Below are 17,654 nucleotides of genomic sequence, written 5' to 3'. Positions count from 1 at the left end.
GTCCCTGCTCCCTTCAGGATCTTCAAGAACAGGGAGCTAGGACTGGTAGCTGGAGTGAAACCCTGGCACTCCACATTCAACACAGCTGTTGTAGTACCCACTGTTTCCAGCACCATTCTTACCTGAGAAATGGTGGTAGTGACTGATATTTTACCTAGCTTGGGCAAAGAAAGTGAACAGAAAAGAACACCTTCAAAACAAAAAGGTAAATCTGTGCCGATCTGGGGAGTGGATAATGTATGGCTTCTGTGTGTAGTCCCAAAGCAGAGCCAGATTATGTATCCTAATAAATCACAGCGAACAGGGAGGCAGGTATCAGGGGTACTCTGCTGTTCAGGATGCAAAGATGGAGTCTACAGGGACACGGCCATTGCGAGTGGGGGGACGAGGGACAGGCCTGTACAAATGCTCTCTTCTGCTGAAGACCTGCAGGTCATTTACCCACCCACTTCCAAGTTTTCATAGTTGCTGTATGTTCACCACCACAAGGTGGCAGAATTGGAATAGCTCCCTTTAAAAAATTATTTTTATTGGAAAGGCAGATACACAGAGAGCAGAGACAGAGGAAGATCTTCTGTCCGATGGTTCACTCCCCAAGTGGCTGCTACAGCCAGAGCTGAGCCAATCCAAAGCCAGGAGCCAGGAGTTTCTTCTGGGTCTCCCATGCAGGCGCAGGGTCCCAAGGCTTTGGTCCGCCCTTGACAGCTTTCCCAGGCTGCAAGCAGGGAGCTGAATGGGAAGTGGGCCGCCGGGATTAGAACTTGCGCCCATATGGGATCCTGGCGCGTTCAAGGTGAGAACTTTAACCACTACGCTACTGCGCCGGGCCCAGAATAGCTCCCTTTTCTTACAGTAACTGGGAAAATGATCCAAGATTTTGATCAGTCCTAATTTGTATATTTATTCAGTAAGCCCCCAAACTATCACAGCTGACTCCTTTAGTTTATTCCTTGTGCTAGCCAATTAAAAACACCATTTGACCCTAGATGAGCACCCAGAGTCTGAGTTGATGCTGGACCTCACAGAGCCCCACGCTATGGCTGCTTCTATTCCCATCGTTCTGTGGAAAGCCAGCTGGATGCAGCTGAACATGTCAACATCATGTGCTGTGTGATACAGGAAGAAAGGAACCTTGACCATTCACTGTTTTCCCCGTCCTCCCATCTAGCAGGATGAAAACAAAGCGATTTCTTTTGGTTTACATTAATGACAAAAGTGAATACTAAATTCTACCTAGTGATTACATCTTTACTCAAAAAGAACACGATTTGGAACCAAAAGGAAACATATCTGGTAACCTTTAATTGCTATGGCTTAAGATTTGTTTTAAAAAATAATTTCCTATGAGTTAAAATTATCTTCATAGATACTAAGCAAATCACTATATTAAATATGAACATAAAAAATATTAATGAGGAAGTTGAAAACTGTATTGTTTATTGAATTTTGCTGCGCAGCTGCTGCTTCACTGTATAAAATAGCACCAGCAAATGCAGTATATTACAAATTTATGGTGGTGGTGGTCTTTATCTGGCATTGTACAGTTACCAAAACCTGTTCTCTATTCCTCGTTGGTTCCAATGGAAAGGCCACTGCATTTCGGCCCCCCAATTCATGGTTGGGTATGAGCAAGTGATATTATATAAGGCTTAAGATAACAATGTCATCCTGAATTATTTATATAATTAGTTTTTACTAATTTCATGCATTCTGAATACTAGTGCCTAGAGCCTAGTGTAACAGTCATGAGGTGTGAAAAAGGTGCATATTGTGTTCATCTGTGGTCATTATAAAGTTAGGGGACATGTTCTCCCAGGAGCAGAGTCGAAAGAAGTCTCTCTTGCCATCACTATTGCTAAAGGTTGCTACTGTGAGTCCTCTGTCCACCACTAACTTAAAGTAGCAGTGCTGGATTCAGTTACTCCAAGAGTAGTTCACGTCAGAGCTCCACTTTCACTCCTCAATAGATTTGATGTATTTCTCATAGGCTTCTTCACTCATTAGCTCATCTAGTTCTGAAGGGTTACTCAGTGCCATCTTGATCAGCCAACCTGCAACCAAAAAATCATCTTATTTTTTGAGTAACAACTAAGGAACCCATAAATACGGCATTATGAATTTTGCACAGTAAATCAAAGCTTTTAGCGTCAGAAATCTTTACCATAAGCTTATGTACATAGTTAATCTTTGTTTTGCTTGATTTTTTTTTAAGATTTATATTTATTTTTATTGGAAAGGCAGATATACAGATAGGAAGAGAGATAGAGAGGAAGATCTTCCATCCGATGGTTCACTCCTCACAAGCGGCTGCAACGGCCGGAGCTGAGCCAATCTGAAGCCAGGAATCCAGAGCCTCTTCCAGGTCTTCCACATAGGTGCATGGTCCCAAAGCTTTGGGCAATCCTCCACTGCTTTCCCAGGTCACAAGCAGGGAGCTGGATGGGAAGTGGAGCTGCCAGGATTAGAACCGGCGCCCACATGGGATCCCAGCACGTTCAAGGTGAGGATTTTAGCTGCTAGGCCACCATGAAGGGCCCTCTATTTTGCTTTTTAAAGGAAAATTATGTCCAATAACTAAGCAGCAAAGGCTAAAGTCACAATTAGTTAAGGCTTGCTTGGAATCTGGATTAAATGTTAGCAGCAGCAGTAACCCCTCGAACAATTCCTGGCAGCCACTTACCATTTTCATAACAAGACGTGTTAATAAGTCCTGGGTTTTCTGCAAGGGCTTCATTGATTTCCGTCACTTCTCCTGACAGAGGAGAGTAGAGTTCACTAGCAGCCTTCACACTTTCCAAAGCACCAAATTCATCTAAATGGAAAAAAATTAAAGAAAATATAAACACCAATGAGTAAAAAATATAAATTATGGAAAAGTGAGCATTTCTCATTATCATTTAAAAAAAAAATCTGATTTTCTCTAAAAATAAATCCACAGGTTCTGTCATGTTCATACTCACGAGAAGCACAAACTACCCTTAGCAATGCGGCCCTGTCTGCTGTGGACACAGCGAACAAGTGGTGATGTCCCTGAATATACCACATTATGTTTACGTTCAGTGAAACTCAACTTTCAACTTACTGTGGCTCAGAAAAAAATGAAAACTTTAGTAGGTTCCAGTAATGGTGATGTACCTCATATCAGACCATCTTCCTGCAGATAACAAAGATAAAATCTGAACAAATACAAGAAACAATTATATGATGGTGTTGCAGATTGACAAAAAGGGGGTTGGGGGGTTTGGTGCGACTGTCGTGATGTGCTGGCAACAATACTAAAGTGTGTGGGTATCAGCCCCCACGTGTGCTAACATGCGCCCTGAAGAGGAGCAGATGCCAGCTCAAGCGCTTGGGTCCCCACCACCCAGTGAGATACCCAGACTGAGTTCTGGGCTGCTGGCTTCCAGGTGCCCAGCCTGGCTGTTGTGGCCATTTGGGAAGTAAACCAGTGGATGATAGTTTCCTTTCTCTGCCTTTCAAAGAAAATGAAAAATTTAAATATTACTACTAAATCAATAATTCAATTTAAACCAGGGGCAAGGGGAGTGATGGCAGTGGTGATCCGAGTAAGAGCTTTATTTAAACCATTTCTCTCCTGGGAACTTTCTTCCACCTGAAGAACACAAAGTCTCCCTTGCCTGAGGAGTCAGAGGATGGAGTGTAGGACTACCAAAGAGAGTGGAAATTTAGGGCTGAAATCCTATTACAGGGGGCCACCTGGGCAGATACCATGGCACAATCAACTAATCCTTTGCCAACAATGCCGGCATCCCATGTGGGTGCTGGCTCAAGTCCCAGCTGCTCCATCTCAGAGGGCACTAAAGGATAGCCCGATTCCCTGAACCCCTGCACCCAAGTGGGAGCCCCAGAAGAAGCTGCTGGCTCCCAGCTTCCGACAGGCCCAACTCTGGCTGTTGCAGCCATTTGGAGGGTGAACAGCAGATAGGAGATCTCTCGGATATTGGGATAATGCCTGTACAGAGGAATTTTATGAATGGATACCCCAGAACTAGAAAGTATAATATCTTTAACAGTTAAGCAACTATTAGACACAATGGCTCAACTGGCTAATATTCTGCCTTCAAGTACCAGCATCCCATATGTGAGACCTGGAAGAGTCAAGACAGAGCTCTCACTGGAGATTTTAAACAAGAGAAGCAGCAGCACTTCTTGGGAAGAACTGTAAGAGGAAAAGAACATGGCTTTCCCAGCGTGATCCTAAAGACAAAGCTAAGAGAAGTGACCACCCAGCGGCACAAGTGGTTCAAGCAGTCACCACTCAGGTTTCTGGGGATGCTCGAGCCATTTTGCTTGTTCACTTTTGACAGGGTCGAGTACCAGTCACTTCTGCTTATTATTAAGAGTTTTGAGAAAGCTGAAGATTTAACAGAAAAATTCTAGGGATGCTTCTTCCCTAGTGCCCTGCTGCAGCAATACAATATTCCTGCTCAGTTCTCACCTCCAACAAGGGCAGCTCTGAGAGGCTTAATGGATTATAACAGGCATCCCGATTTGCTGCCTTCTGACTACTTCTTGAACCTGGTGAAGCTTATGCTGAGAAATTTACATGCTTCTAGATTTATTTATTTTTACCGGAAAGTCAGACATATAGAGAGGAGACAGGAAGTTCTTCCATCCGCTGGTTCACTTCCCAAGTGGCCGCAACAGCTGGAACTGAGCTAATCCAAAGCCAGGAGCCAGGAGCTTCTTCTGGGTCTCCCATGCAGGTGCAGGGTCCCCAGGCCTTGGGCCATCTTCTACTGCCTTCCCAGGCCACCGGAATATGAACCAGCGCTCATGTGGGATTCCGGCGTGTGCAAGGCAAGCACTTTAGCTGCTAGGCTGCCATGCCAGGCCCATGAGAAATTTATACGCTTTTTGAAGCTCCCTTTGTTTACTCGACAGAAAAGAAGGCATACATTTACAAGCACGTTTATAGCTGTTTTATTCAAGATTGCAAAAAGCTATAAATAACAAAAAAATCAACTGAGTGATTAAAAAAATATGGTTAATCCATACAATAGACTATCACACAATAATAAGAATAAACCACTGAGCATTCAATGTGAATGGGTCTCAAAATGACAATACTGGACAAAGGCAACAAACTGATTGATTTACAGTAATTTAAACAATGTGCCCCCTCACCCGTCTATGGTGTAGAAATCAGCAGGGTGTCTCCTGAGGAGTTCTGTGTTTTGTTAGAGAGGGGAGAGTTTCTATTTGTAGCGACTGACGGGAGTATCCGCATGGCTGGTTCCTACCCCAAATGCCTGCATGGTGGCTAGGCTGAGGCCACAACTGGGAGTCGGAAACTCACCCCAGGCCTCCCATGTGGACAGCACAAGCCCAGTCATTTGGGTCTTCTCCACCGCCTGAGGGTCTCTATCAGCAGGAAGCCGGGGTCAGAAACCAGGTCTCAAAACCAGGCACATGGGATATATGGGATAAAGGAGTTTGGGCTGGGTACGTTTAAGGGGCGGAAGACCATGTAAGAAATGGCCTCCATTTCTGGTAGGTGCTCCCTGCTAAGGTGAGGCTGGACCCTCCATTCCCACTTCTGGACACCTACTTTTGTCACTGAGAATGTAAACATTTTGCAGCCCAAAGACAGCAAAGAGAAAAACAGGCTGTTCCCTTGGTGACTTTGCTAGTCAGCCTTTACTTACCTATCCTGAAGAACCACACACCTGTATTGTTCAACTACGTTCATGTGAATATTCTCTTACTTGAGTCAAGAGCACTCCTACTGACCCCAGACTATTACTCAAGGCAAAGGGCAGGTAATGAGGGCTCACGGCACAAAAACTCTTACCTTGTTTTTTCAACTTCGTCCCAACTTCAGGCAGGCTACAATAAACAACATCCCCCAAAGCTTCCTAAACAAAAACGAAAAGCTCCTTAAGTCAAGCCCTTCCAGTAAACAGGAACAAGCCAAAACAGCAAATCCCCCAATTCAAGCAGCACATATTTTTACATATTTTATACTCAACAGGCCACACTCTGGTTTTCCTTCTAATCCTTTAAAAATGTAAAAACAAAAAAACCCACCAGGAACAATAAAACCATTCATAACTCAGAAACTACAAGAAATAGGCCACTGGCCAGCTGTGGCCCCTTAGCCATGATGAGCCACCGCACTGTCACACTGTGTCCCATTGGGTTCCCAGCTCCTCAGCACAGACCCGCTTCGTGCAGTTCACCTGTGCACTGACTCCTGATGCATTTGCTGTAACTCCTACTCCTTGGTCCTACAAACCATGGCCCTCTTACCCGGCAGCCCCTGAAGCCCTGGGCTTCTTCCCGTGAGGCAAGTGAATTCCAACCTCCTGTGCAAACACTCCCCAATCAATTCTGTAATGTGTACTGCATCCCTAGAGGTGACCCCTTCACAGAAGGGGTATCCAGCAGGCCGGATGTTTCATGGATGCCCAGGACGGGACCTCACAGGAACCCCTGAGAATCCACCATTTCTGAAAGCCATTACTTCTTCCCAAAGATTAACATCCCTTTAGCCCCACTGTCTCAGTCAGCATACAGGTCTAGCTGAAGAGCCACTGATCCTTGCTAAATTGAGCTTTGCGTTTTTGCAAAAATATTTCCATGTGGGATCAGTGGCATGGTGGGAATTGAAACAGAAAGTGTAGGCTGAATGAAAGGAAAGGCTTGCCTGTGTGCAAACTGTTCCTATTTGGGTTCCCCTTTCCTGTCCCTGGACCTGAGTGTTTCACTGAAGGCACAGAACACAGGCAACCCTCTGGCCCATGTCTGACTCATTCTGTCTCCTCTAACTACACAAGAAAAAACATTTCTGCCTTCAGTAAGATGTTTCCTACTTTCATTGTTCTCAAATTTTCATTTTTATTTGAAATGCAGATTTACAGAGAGATCTTTCATCCACTGTTTCAGACCCAAACAGTGGCCACAGCCAGAAATAAGCTGCTCCAAAGACAGGAGCTTCTTCCAAGTCTCGCACATGGGTGCAGGGTCCCAAGGATCTGGGCCACCCTCTGCTGCTCTCCCAGGCCACAAGCAGTGAGCTGGAGTAGAAGTGGAGCAGCCAGGACTCACACTGGTGCCCATAGGGGATCCTGCTGCTACAGGTCAAGGACTAGGTCAAGGTCAAGCCAGCCTGCGTTTCCTACTTGGAAGCACTAACATTTCAGTGTCTCTCCAAATTGCCACACTGCCCTAACTAATGTTTTACTTGGTTAACCTCTGATTGATTTTCTTCTAAGGGTTTTTAAGGAAGCTATTTCCAAAAGGGAGAGACAATCCAAATGACTGAGAGCAAAGGGTCAAAAGTTTCAAGGCGATACAGTACCTGTGCAAAATGGCTGATTCCCACAGTTCCGATGCCATTTTCCGTCATGATCCATTCATGTTTCTCTGTGAATTTACGCACTGAAACAAAGAGTGGCATCTCAGAGGAGCAGTGGCATCACTCCTGGACAAGCACTTTTTAAATCGCTGCATCAGGAACAGCTATGCCTCACTTACGGCCTCTGCTACACCCAACACCTGCTGCACCTCTTGGAGGCTGGATGACCTGCCTCAATACTCACCCGATCACTGAAAAAAAAAAAGGAGCACATTTCAAATGTGTTCTTCACTTGACTGGGTCAAAGGCCAAGAAGTGATCAAATGTACTAACTACAACTACTTGCTTGGCAGAAGAGGGTCTGTTCCTCTGAGAACAGACAGGCGCTGGTGAGACTCTAAGACTCAGTTTAAAGAGTGCACAGAGAAAACAACAATTTAGTTCAATGTGTATGTACAGTCTCCTTGGGCAGAGCTGGCCCATGAGGTCTTTATGGCGACTCTGATACAAAGTGAAATTTTACAAGGAATCTGACCCCCTGAAAGCAACTGGATTGAATTCTTAGAGTTCCACCTTAATCAAATCTAAGCTTCTCCCGAAGAAAATCATTCACTCAAGAAGAGAACTCAGCAGGCAGCTCAGAACAGCGCCTTTCACTGGTACCAGTAGGGCTGTGCACAGCATTCCTGCCTCAGGATCCTGCCCAACCCTGCAAAGATGTCAGATTCTCCCTTAACACTGCTTTTGAAAAAGCATATACCATTTTCTGAAATGTGTATCACATTCTAAAAGCCAAGCACTTTTCTAAAAACAGACCAACAGATTGAGAAAACATTTACTAATTGAGATGCCACTTTCCAGTGTGCCTTATTCCTGACCCAGAAGGCAGTGCCACTCACCAGAATGGAGCCAACATGGGTCCCTTGGCGCTTCCTGTCCCCCTAGTCATTACCCAACACTGAATGCTAAGTCAGTGGAAGAAGTTGCAAAATCTGTCGCCAGGGAGCTCAACTTTGCTTCATCCCACCTCCAACAACTGAGTGCATCAGGTCAAGCTGACATTTACCTAAGCAAGGTGAAGGATTTGTACACAATAGATTCTAACAGAAAACACTCCCCCCACCCTTCCATGCACTTCTGCTCCCTGCCTCTGGGCTTCCAGGCCGTCCTGCAGAGCTCACGCCCAGGCAGGCTGTGCACACACAGCCTGCAACAGCAAGCACCAAACTCCTCCACACTGTAACGCATCTGCATCAAGATGCATGCCCCTTTGGAAAGCACATGACCCCTGAGGACACCACTGTCCCTCCCCTGGCCATCGCAGGGGTAACCACAGGTTAGAGCAGGCAGCAGCATGACCAAGCTGAGGAAAGGGCCCCGGGCTGGGGTCTGCCAGACACCAGGAATCCCCTTCTCCTTTAACCCTTGACCTTACACCTACACAAAGAAGCAGACAGAGGAGGTAAATCAGTACTTTCCTACAGGGTAGGGGGCCCTGGAAACTTGTGTTGTAATTAACAAAAAATGTTGTGTTTTCCTCCTTCAAAGTCAGCAACCAGACAAAACAATTTCATAGCGACACTGGCCTGCTTTTCCTACACCACTTATCTGCTGTTACGCATTAACAAGTAACGCTTATTGATCGTTGAGGTCAGGCTACGCATATATGTGGGCAGCAGTTACGATGTTCCATTTTTTTCTCCTAACAATTCTGTAAGGTGGGAGGTGTATTATCTCCAATTTTCTAGGAAGGCACCAAACTTAGGGAAGTTAGGAACGGAATAAGAACTGTGCACTGTATGTACCCCATAAAATAGCATGTGTGCTGATTACAAAAAAAAGTAGTAGCGGGCTTGGCGGCGTGGCCTAGTGGCTAAGGTCCTCGCCTTGATCCCATATGGCCGCTGGTTCTAATCCCGGCAGCTCCACTTCCTCTCTGTCTCTCCTCCTCTCGGTGTATCTGGCTTTGTAATAAAAATAAAATAAATCTTTAAAAAAAAAAGTAGTAGCAATATAATAAAAACAGAAGCCTTAAACAAAGATCACTGGGCATTTGTATTTTAGGCAACATTTAACCAAAGGACTCTCAGTTAGCCTTTCTTTGTTGTTCAGATGGCCAATTCACTGTTATCTATCCTAAGCAGAGAGAGAAAGAGAAGCTAACTGGGATAAAACTTCTCCGTTTTGATCCGATCAGATTTTAAAAACAATGGGTTCGGAGTTAAGCTCGCAGCCACAGAGGCAAGCCTAAGTCTCCCCAGGGGCACCCAGTGTCCCAACTACTGCAGGGGCTCAGGGCAGGGGATTTCATCTTAGCCATTCCAGGAAGGAGCTGCGTCTGCGAGGTCCTCTTGGTCTTGGACTAGGTCCGGCAGGCGCGGCGCTAACGTTACTTCGCGGTGTCCAGACACAAGTCCACCGAGTACCCGGTCCTCAGAACGCGCGACCGGCTGAGGGCCCACAGCGCCGCAGGTGGCGGCCAACCCCGGGCGGGGTGGGCGGACCACTCTACCCAGCCCCGCAGCGGCCCGGCAGCGGCTCCGCAAGGCCCGCCGAGCAGGCAGAAGCGGCGGCAGGACGAGGTGGAGGGGTTCCGGCGACGCGCGGCAGCAGAGAGCAGGCCCAGACTCACCACGTGCCCATCTCGCTTACCCGAGAGCAGAGCCGGTCCGGTGCGCAGCGTCCGCACACCGCCCGGCCGCAGCCGCCAGGGCAGAGGCGGACAGGGAGCGGCGGGCACCGAGGAGGCGAGCAGGTTGCAGGCCGCGGCCCGCACGCTCCGCGCCACTCGTAGCGCCATGTTCGCAGCGGTGCTAGGGTGGGGGGTCGCGGCGCCGGGGCCACCGAGGCCGGCGGGAAGGACCGGGCGGGGAGAGGCGGATCCGGGAGGCGCGGACCGGAGCTGGCTGCACACGCGCGGCTGGGGCCCGGGCGAGGGGCGGGCCAGGGCCTGATTGGGCAGCGCTCGGGGGTGGCGACTCCCGGGCCAGGAGCGAGCTCGGATAGGACCACGGGCAGGTGCGCGGTGGAGGCGGCGAGGGCGAGGGGCGGGCGGAAGGCGGGCTCGGCGCTCCGGGAGGCGCCGGAGCGAAGCTTAGTGGCCGTCGCCAGAACGGCGTGTTCGGGCAGGGCTGGCGTCCTTGCGTCCGGCGCTCCGGGCCCTTGCGGGTCAGAGTTGCCCAGAGGCGGGTGCACAGCTAGCCCTCGCCAGAATCCGCTCCCGCGCCCCGGCTGGTGAGTTTCGGTTAAGTGGAGGCGGACACAATTGCAGTTCCAGTGACTAAATGAAATACTAAGCAGCAGGGCATGAGTTCTACTTTCCCCACTGTTGAGTGATGTCGCCACACAGGACAGACACAGCCGAGAAGCCACAGCGAGGACCATCCCGGGTGTCACTGTGGGCAGGAGATGGGACCAGAGCGAGACATTCACAGGTGGCAGGAGCGCCCCTAAGGCGGAGGGAGTCAAGACCCTGTGTGGACAAGGTCATCAACCCTATGATGGAGGCCTTCCAAGAAACGCCCAAGTCGTCTTTCTGATCAAATAGAGACCTCATATCCAATGCTGATTTATGGAGTTAGGGGTGTGAGTCAGCAAAGAAACGCTGGTATGCAAAATGCCTCCAATTCCACAGCCCCTTACAGGTGGGTGTGTGTGTTTGGACCACCCCCTCCCCTCCCGGGGTTGCACGGACTTTTGCTTTGCCTGACCTATAAACCCGCTGTCTGCCCATCCGGGTAATTGCCCCAGAGTTACCGTGCTCCCCCTCCCTCTGAGTAAGCCACCACCCACCATGCCCCTACCAGGGCCTGGCACTGGGTAAACACTGTGTTCCTGGTCTTCTGCATTCCCAGATGAGGCCCTGGGCACTCAGGTTGACTCATGGCAGTCAGGTGGCAGCAGTGGACCTGCCGTCAAGGCTGTTGTTGACCCTGGGCAGCTGAGCTTCCAATCCAGCCTCAGTGCTCAGAGCTGGAATGGAGCATGGGGTTAGCAGGTTAGGGTTCCAGTGCTTGGGGACCCTGCCATCCACTTGGGGCACTCCTGGTTTTAGCTTGACACCGCCCCAACTTTTACGGGCATTTTGGGAGTAAACAATGAGTGAAAGGATGATTCTCTCTCTCTCTCTCTCTCTTTCTCTCTCTCTGTGTCTCAGCCCAGCCCTAGGTGTCTGCACCCTCTCTTCTTCCCTCCTGCTTCCAAATTATACTTTAAATTTTTTTCTCTTCAACCTGATCATCTTTGTCACAGCCCCTGGTGCAGATCTCATAGGCTTTCCCAAGGTGTATTTTGCTACAAACCCCTGGAAATTGCAGGTGGCCATTCTGCCCTGGTGTCTCAGAGGGGCCACTCATCTCTCGGCTTGGTTTCTTATGGCTGTTTTCCTCTTACACAGCTGAAGTGTTGCCAGTTTGATACTTACAATCATGGAGAAGCGGGCACTAGGCTACAGGTTATGAGGAAGAATAAGCTTCTCCAGATATGAGGATTTTTCCTGTTGGCAGATGACACATTGTGCACTCAGGCGAACTTCTGCAGACCTGGTGCGCTGAGAATGGACAGCTATTCTGCAAGCCACATGTGTAGAGCTTGTTACGTGGCTGTTCTGTTTCTGTTTTTCCCTTTAAAGTTATCTGTGCCGGGCCCAGTGCAGTAGCCTAGTGGCTAAAGTTTTCACCTTGCATGTGCTGGGATCCCAGCACCAGTTCATGTCTTGACTGCTCCACTTCCCTTTCAACTCCCTGCTTGTGGCCTGGAAAAGCAGTATAGGATGGCCCAAAGCCTTGGGACCCTGCACCCATGTGGGAGACCTGAAAGAGGCTCCTGGCTCCTGGCTTCAGAGCAGCACAGCTCTGACCATTGCAGCCACTTGGGAAGTGAACCAGCAGATGGTTGGTCTTTCTCTCTGTCTCTCCTTCGCTCTGTAAATCTGACTTTGCAACAGAAATAAATAGACCTTTAAAAAATTATGTATGCCACACTTATCTCTTAATTCAATATCCACAAACTTCCATTTTTAAAAGATGTATTTATTTATTTGAATGGCAGAATTACAAAGAGAAGGGGAGGTCTTCCACTCACTGGTTCTCTTCTCAGATGACTTTCAGCAGCCAAGGCTGGACCAAGCTAAACCAGCAGCCTAGGACTCCGTCTGGAGTTCCCGCGTGGGTGGCAGGCACCTAAGCACTTGAATCATCTTCCACTGCTTTCTCAGGCAAATCAACAGAGAGCTGGATTAGCAATGGAGCAGCCCAGACTGGAACCAACATTCATATGGGATGTTGCCACTGCACAGGAAGCTTAGCTTGCTACTCCATGGCGCTGGCCACGTAACTCTGCCTTTCAAATAAATACTATTTCAAAAGCAGCATAATAGTTCATAACCTGGCGTTTTATCCATTTGACCCATAAATTATTCTTTGGCGGGGGAATGGAGGAGTAGGTGTCATGCCAGTAATAGATCAGATTATGTTTCCTAAAAAGATATGTGAAAATGGTATTCCCAGTCCTTCGGAATGTGGTCATATTGGAAAATAGGATCATTACAGATATAACTAGTTAAGAGGAGGTCATACCGGTGTAGGCTCCCCTAATCCACTCTGCCTGGTGTCCTGATAAGACGAGAGAGACAGAGCAGTGAACACGTGACAGGGCGGGAGCCAGAACAGTGCCTACCTGCTACTGAGCCACCAGCCGACCCAGCAACACCAACACAGTGCCCGTTAGCATCTCGGGCCCAGTGTGAAAGCCTCAAACCTGAATCATTCCAAGGCAACAACTACTGAAAGGTTTTAACTAATCTTCATTCAGTATTTGTTCTGTTTCTCAGAGGTGATATATTTGAACACACAGGTTTTCACGGTCGTGGCAGTTGTTTTGCTTTGTTTTATTTGCTGGACTAAGTAGCTTTGCTATGCACACGAACCATACGCTGGCGAGACTACAGCATGCTTGAAAAGCACAGCCCACAGTGCTGGCCCAGCTGTGTGGTGGAACAGCTTAAACCTTGAGTGAAGCAGGTGCTGGTCAGAGGCCAGAGCCTTGGGCGGTGGTGAGGGCAGCTCTGGGCTGCTCTAAGTCCCATCCTTGTTTTTGCATTTCATGCCCAGGAAACTGAGTATTTTCATCAACAGCAAATCCATAATCTCTCTTTCCTCAGAGGGCTGCAAGGGAAAAAAGAACAGAGTGATATACATGAAACCAACCTTTCTGGGGCTTTTTCTTTCCAAAAGGAAGCACGGTAAATCATGTGGTTTAGTTCCAGCCTGCGGGGGTTGGAATGACCTGGGCTCCTGATTAGCTTCTTCTGAGCTCTCACCTGTTACCCCCTAGGGCAGTTTTGAAAGTGACTCTGTGTTCTTTCTGATTTCCGCTTGCTCTATTTACTTTACATGGGAGGAGTGAAAAGCTGCAGCTACCCATGCTTTCACAGATGATTTTGTTTGCAGTTCCCTAAAGCCAGGGTGCTGACCACATCAATCCCAAGATAGAGACCCAGCTAGCAGTGGGATCTGTGGAAGACTTCCCTCACTAGGAATACCCTTGTTTGACTGTAGGCAGGTGGCTAAATCTGCGTTTTTCTACATAGACCTAACCCTCTCCCCGTTTGGAGAGAAGTTGGGTGTGGAGGCATTAGGCTGCCACTTCCCTGGCTGCCGGCATCCTGAATATAAACATTAGCCCCTCCTTTCCCCAAATCCTTATCTGCTAAGTCATTGGCTTCACTTCTAGGGAGCACCTGCTCTTGAAGCATGGTGCCTTGGCAGTGTTGCTGGGAGTGAAACATGGTGCAATTCTCAGGATAGCAATTGGGCAGTTCCTGAGACTATGAGACCTAGTTCCCTTATGAGCCAGAAACTTCACTCCTAGGAACATGCTTACAGCAATGAAACCCTCCGTCCACACAAAATTCTGCACCTGAATGTCCATTATCATTCATAATAACTATGGAAACAATCCATTGTGTTTTCTACACCCAATGGGATATTAGCCATAAAAAGGGAAGATGCATTAATACATGCTGTGACATGGATGACCCTGAACATGTGATGTTAAGTGGCATGAGCAGGGACCAAAGGCCAAATAGTGCATGATCTCATTTCTATCAAATGTCCAGAAGGAAAACCAAAAGAAACAGAAAGTAGTGGTTTGTGGAGGCTGAAGATTTGGACTGTGAAGAGTGCTTATGATTGGGTACAAGGTTTCTTTTTGGAGTGATGGAAATGTTGTAGAATTAGATACTGGTGATGGTTGCACAGCTCTGCAGATATATGGAAATACTGCATTGGTTAGGTTCAGTTGGTGGATTTTACGGCGTCAACAGGTGTTTCCCCCAAATCTTGGAGTTGTGTTGATAAATCAATCAAGTTTAAGGAGGTAGTTGTGGGGGTGAAAATAACGGCAATAACCCCTGATCTGCAGCTGGTATCTGGGATGAGGGCAAGCCTGGGGTTGGGCATGGTCTCCAGAATGAGGACTAAGTCACAAGATTCCCAGTCTGTCCATGGCAGAATTGATTGTTGTTGTATGCGGTCCCAGAAATCTTCTGTGTTGAGCGAGAGAATCTTGTAGGACATAGATGTTTGTTTCCTCCTTTATAGATGCATCTGGGACACACACACATCATCAAATGTGCTGGGCCCAGACAGCAGCAGGTGGGGCTGGCACTCCCCACCCCCCTTCACCCTGTGACCAGTACGTTCCTGCCTTCCAGGAGTGCCCCTCCCTCAAACAGATTAAACAAACAAAAAAAAAACAAAACAAAAAACAACTTTTACCATGGTGGGATGTAATTTATGTCTTGCTTTGAAATTGACAAAAACAATCACAAAATACTACTTTGGAGGTCAGAAAACAAGGGAAATTAAAAAAAAAAAAACCCAGCATCATAGGGTTCCTTTGTTAGGCATTCAGCTTGGGTAGGATTTTAAGGAATCTTCTAACCCAGAAGAGTTGGATGTGGTGCCTAAAGGCCCACCCTTAACACAACCGTAGCTTTACAAGGACTGGGAAAACATACCAATCCACATCGGGTGAGCTTGGGTTCAAATCCTGCTATTCCTGCTTTATCTCTGTGGTCCACAGCTCTGAGCCACAGTTCAGGATACCCATTCCAGGATTAAATCAAAGAAAATGTATGACATCTTTAGCCCAAAAAGTGCTCTGTGGAAATCATTCTGCCAATGATGAGGGTGGTTATTAATGCAGAGCCTGCATTAACACATGGTGGACAGACTGTCTTTCCAGGGTGTTTGCTGTCCTGCAGCGATGTACTTGGTGCACACAGATGATAATAACACGCATGGACTATTGACTGATGGTCAATAGCCAAAGTTTATTAGTGGCATCAGACTTTTATAGACCGAGGACCACACAGGATAAGGGAGGAGGTATTTAAGCTTATCTACAGGACCCATCAATTGTTTCCATATGCTTGTCCATACTCTTTTGTTCTGTATATCCCAAGATTTCTGATTCAAATGATACCCATTTAATTATACAAATGGTACCCACTCAGTTGTCTCATACAAATGATATGCATACAAATGGTATCCATTCAGTTGTACTCATACAGATGTTATCCTATCAATTGTAATCCTGTGCTCCCTGACCTTCTAGAATCACAGTGTAATCACAATGTTCTTCTACACCAGGGCAGAAGGTTGCCAGTGCCAGTAAATGCTCTTGAAATGTAAGGCTAGTCAGCCAACCTCTCCATGGTTCAGGGTCAGCGAATAGGCCAGCGGGACTCACCTGACTGCACTTTTGCTCCTCGCCAAAGGCCACCAGGATGACTGAGATGAACAGATTCAGCACCACGAACGTCATAAACACAATGCAGGAGCCAATTAGAAAGGAGCCGAACACAGGGCTGTTGTCCAGGACCTGTGGGAGGAGGTCCAGATCCATCCCTGGGATCCTGTGTCAAGGTGACTGCCCTGCAGAACTGGGCAGAACCCAGAGCCTTGAGGGCCCCCTCTGCCTAGCAGAGCTGGAGAGGGAATGGCCAGCTTCTGGGCTCTCCAATACGACTCCCTCAAAAGATGGGCGCCATTTTCTGGCTAGGGCCTGGAGATGCCCTCCCCGGCCTGCCCTCAGGCCAGGTGCAGGCACTGACATGACTGAGGCAGTGTGCCTGGAGGAAGGGGAACTTGCTCAAAGCTGCCCAGTGCTTTCCAGGCTCAGGTAAGGGGTAGGCTGCATTTTTAGTTTTCCTAAAGGCTTGATGGAGGTGGCCATGACCCTGCCCTGCCCCGTCACCTCCTCGTAGTTGAATATTCCTAGCTGAAGGCTGATCATTGTCTCCGCCGCGTCCAAGAGGGTTTTGTAGGAACGGAGTTGCCAACCAAAGAGTAAGTTCGACTGTTGGGGAGAGAGTCCTTGTGAACAATAGAACCAGCCATGAAGAACCACACAGCCTGCTGTTGGACTGTATAGTTGATGGTGTGCATACAAGCGCGCATGTGTGTGTGTGTGTGTGTGTGTTTAGGCCTAGCCTGTCTGCTTCTGTTTCCTTCTGTGTACTCCTGTGGCCATCAGCATCTGCACATACGTGTGTGTTGTGTGTGCTTGGAAAGTGCCTGGCTCAAGGAACATTGTGCAGGTCCTTGGCTGAGCCCCAGCTTCTGTCAGTGCCCACCTCTGCATCGAGCAGCACAAGGAGAGGGGAGTGGGCCTCATGGCACTTCTGTAGCTCCAAGCTGTAGTAACAAACAGGTGCCTGAGGCTACAGCCTCTATGTTCTGGAGTGGTTGGATCAGATGGACAATGAGCTGCTTCTGCCTGGCAGGAGCCTCCCACAATTTCCCAGGGAAATGTAGTATGACAAGCAGACTCAGCACTCTTGGTTCTGAGCAGGTGATTTCTGCTGGAAGACACCGCCCTGGCCTCTTAGCCCATTCACCGCAGATAGAGACAATGGATCCACATGATATCAGAACATCCCACCCTCTCCATCCGTGCACTCCACGGAGGGGGAGAGTAGGGTCAGAATGGCTAGAGATGGAAGGGAGTCAGCACTGAGGTGAGAGGGTGAGGGAAGGGGTGAAGGTTGGGGTAGAGATGACTGGGTATGAGATGTCAGTGTGATCCAGGAGTGAGGGGAGTAAGAGACTAGAGGGGGCTATGATGCGCTTGGGGATGGGATGGGGAGAGAGCAGAGATGAGTGGAGTCCAAAGTTCTTGGGAAGCATAAACTTGTTGAGCATCTATATGAATGGAGCTTGAGACACGGCAGATGGGTCATGTGGAGGAGGGTCCTGGTTCTTCATGATGCTTGATAATGAGAGTTGAAAATTGATAGCTTAGAATCCCCCCCGCCACTAACCCAGGT

The 17,654-nt window shown here is 48.2% G+C and overlaps 3 protein-coding genes across 3 annotated transcripts in view; all 3 read right to left on the bottom strand.

The window, feature by feature from the left end:
* Positions 1-17,654, bottom strand: part of CMC2 (C-X9-C motif containing 2) — a 331,627-nt gene that overhangs the window by 76,128 nt on the left and 237,845 nt on the right. The window lies entirely within an intron of this gene.
* On the bottom strand, positions 1,218-10,247 carry GCSH (glycine cleavage system protein H). Its single transcript, XM_004584052.3, has 5 exons — positions 9,974-10,247; positions 7,325-7,404; positions 5,816-5,879; positions 2,681-2,812; positions 1,218-2,051 (listed from the first exon to the last, which is right to left on the bottom strand). Exons 1-5 carry the CDS (start codon positions 10,119-10,121, stop codon positions 1,954-1,956), a joined length of 522 nt encoding a protein of 173 aa, XP_004584109.2. The 5' UTR covers positions 10,122-10,247; the 3' UTR covers positions 1,218-1,953.
* Positions 13,185-17,654, bottom strand: part of LOC101525663 (polycystin-1-like protein 2) — a 63,492-nt gene continuing 59,022 nt past the window's right edge. Inside the window, 3 exon segments of the mRNA XM_058674178.1 lie at positions 13,185-13,485; positions 16,076-16,207; positions 16,583-16,684. Coding sequence (XP_058530161.1) covers positions 13,234-13,485; positions 16,076-16,207; positions 16,583-16,684 — 486 coding nt within the window. The 3' untranslated portion in view covers positions 13,185-13,233.

Source organism: Ochotona princeps, chromosome 16 (genome assembly GCF_030435755.1).
Source record: "Ochotona princeps isolate mOchPri1 chromosome 16, mOchPri1.hap1, whole genome shotgun sequence".
Lineage (NCBI taxonomy): Eukaryota > Metazoa > Chordata > Mammalia > Lagomorpha > Ochotonidae > Ochotona > Ochotona princeps.
This window is presented reverse-complemented; position numbering and strand designations above follow the sequence as displayed.

Bases quoted from the DNA above. Each gene is read 5' to 3' on its own strand.
- GCSH (XM_004584052.3), bottom strand. From the start codon at position 10,121: ATGGCGCTACGAGTGGCGCGGAGCGTGCGGGCCGCGGCCTGCAACCTG. The intron at 7,405-9,973 runs GTAAGCGAGATG...TCTTTGTTTCAG, and splicing joins CGGACCGGCTCTGCTCTCGG to TGCGTAAATTCACAGAGAAA. The intron at 2,813-5,815 runs GTAAGAGTTTTT...TTTTCCATTTAG, and splicing joins GACGAAGTTGAAAAAACAAG to ATGAATTTGGTGCTTTGGAA.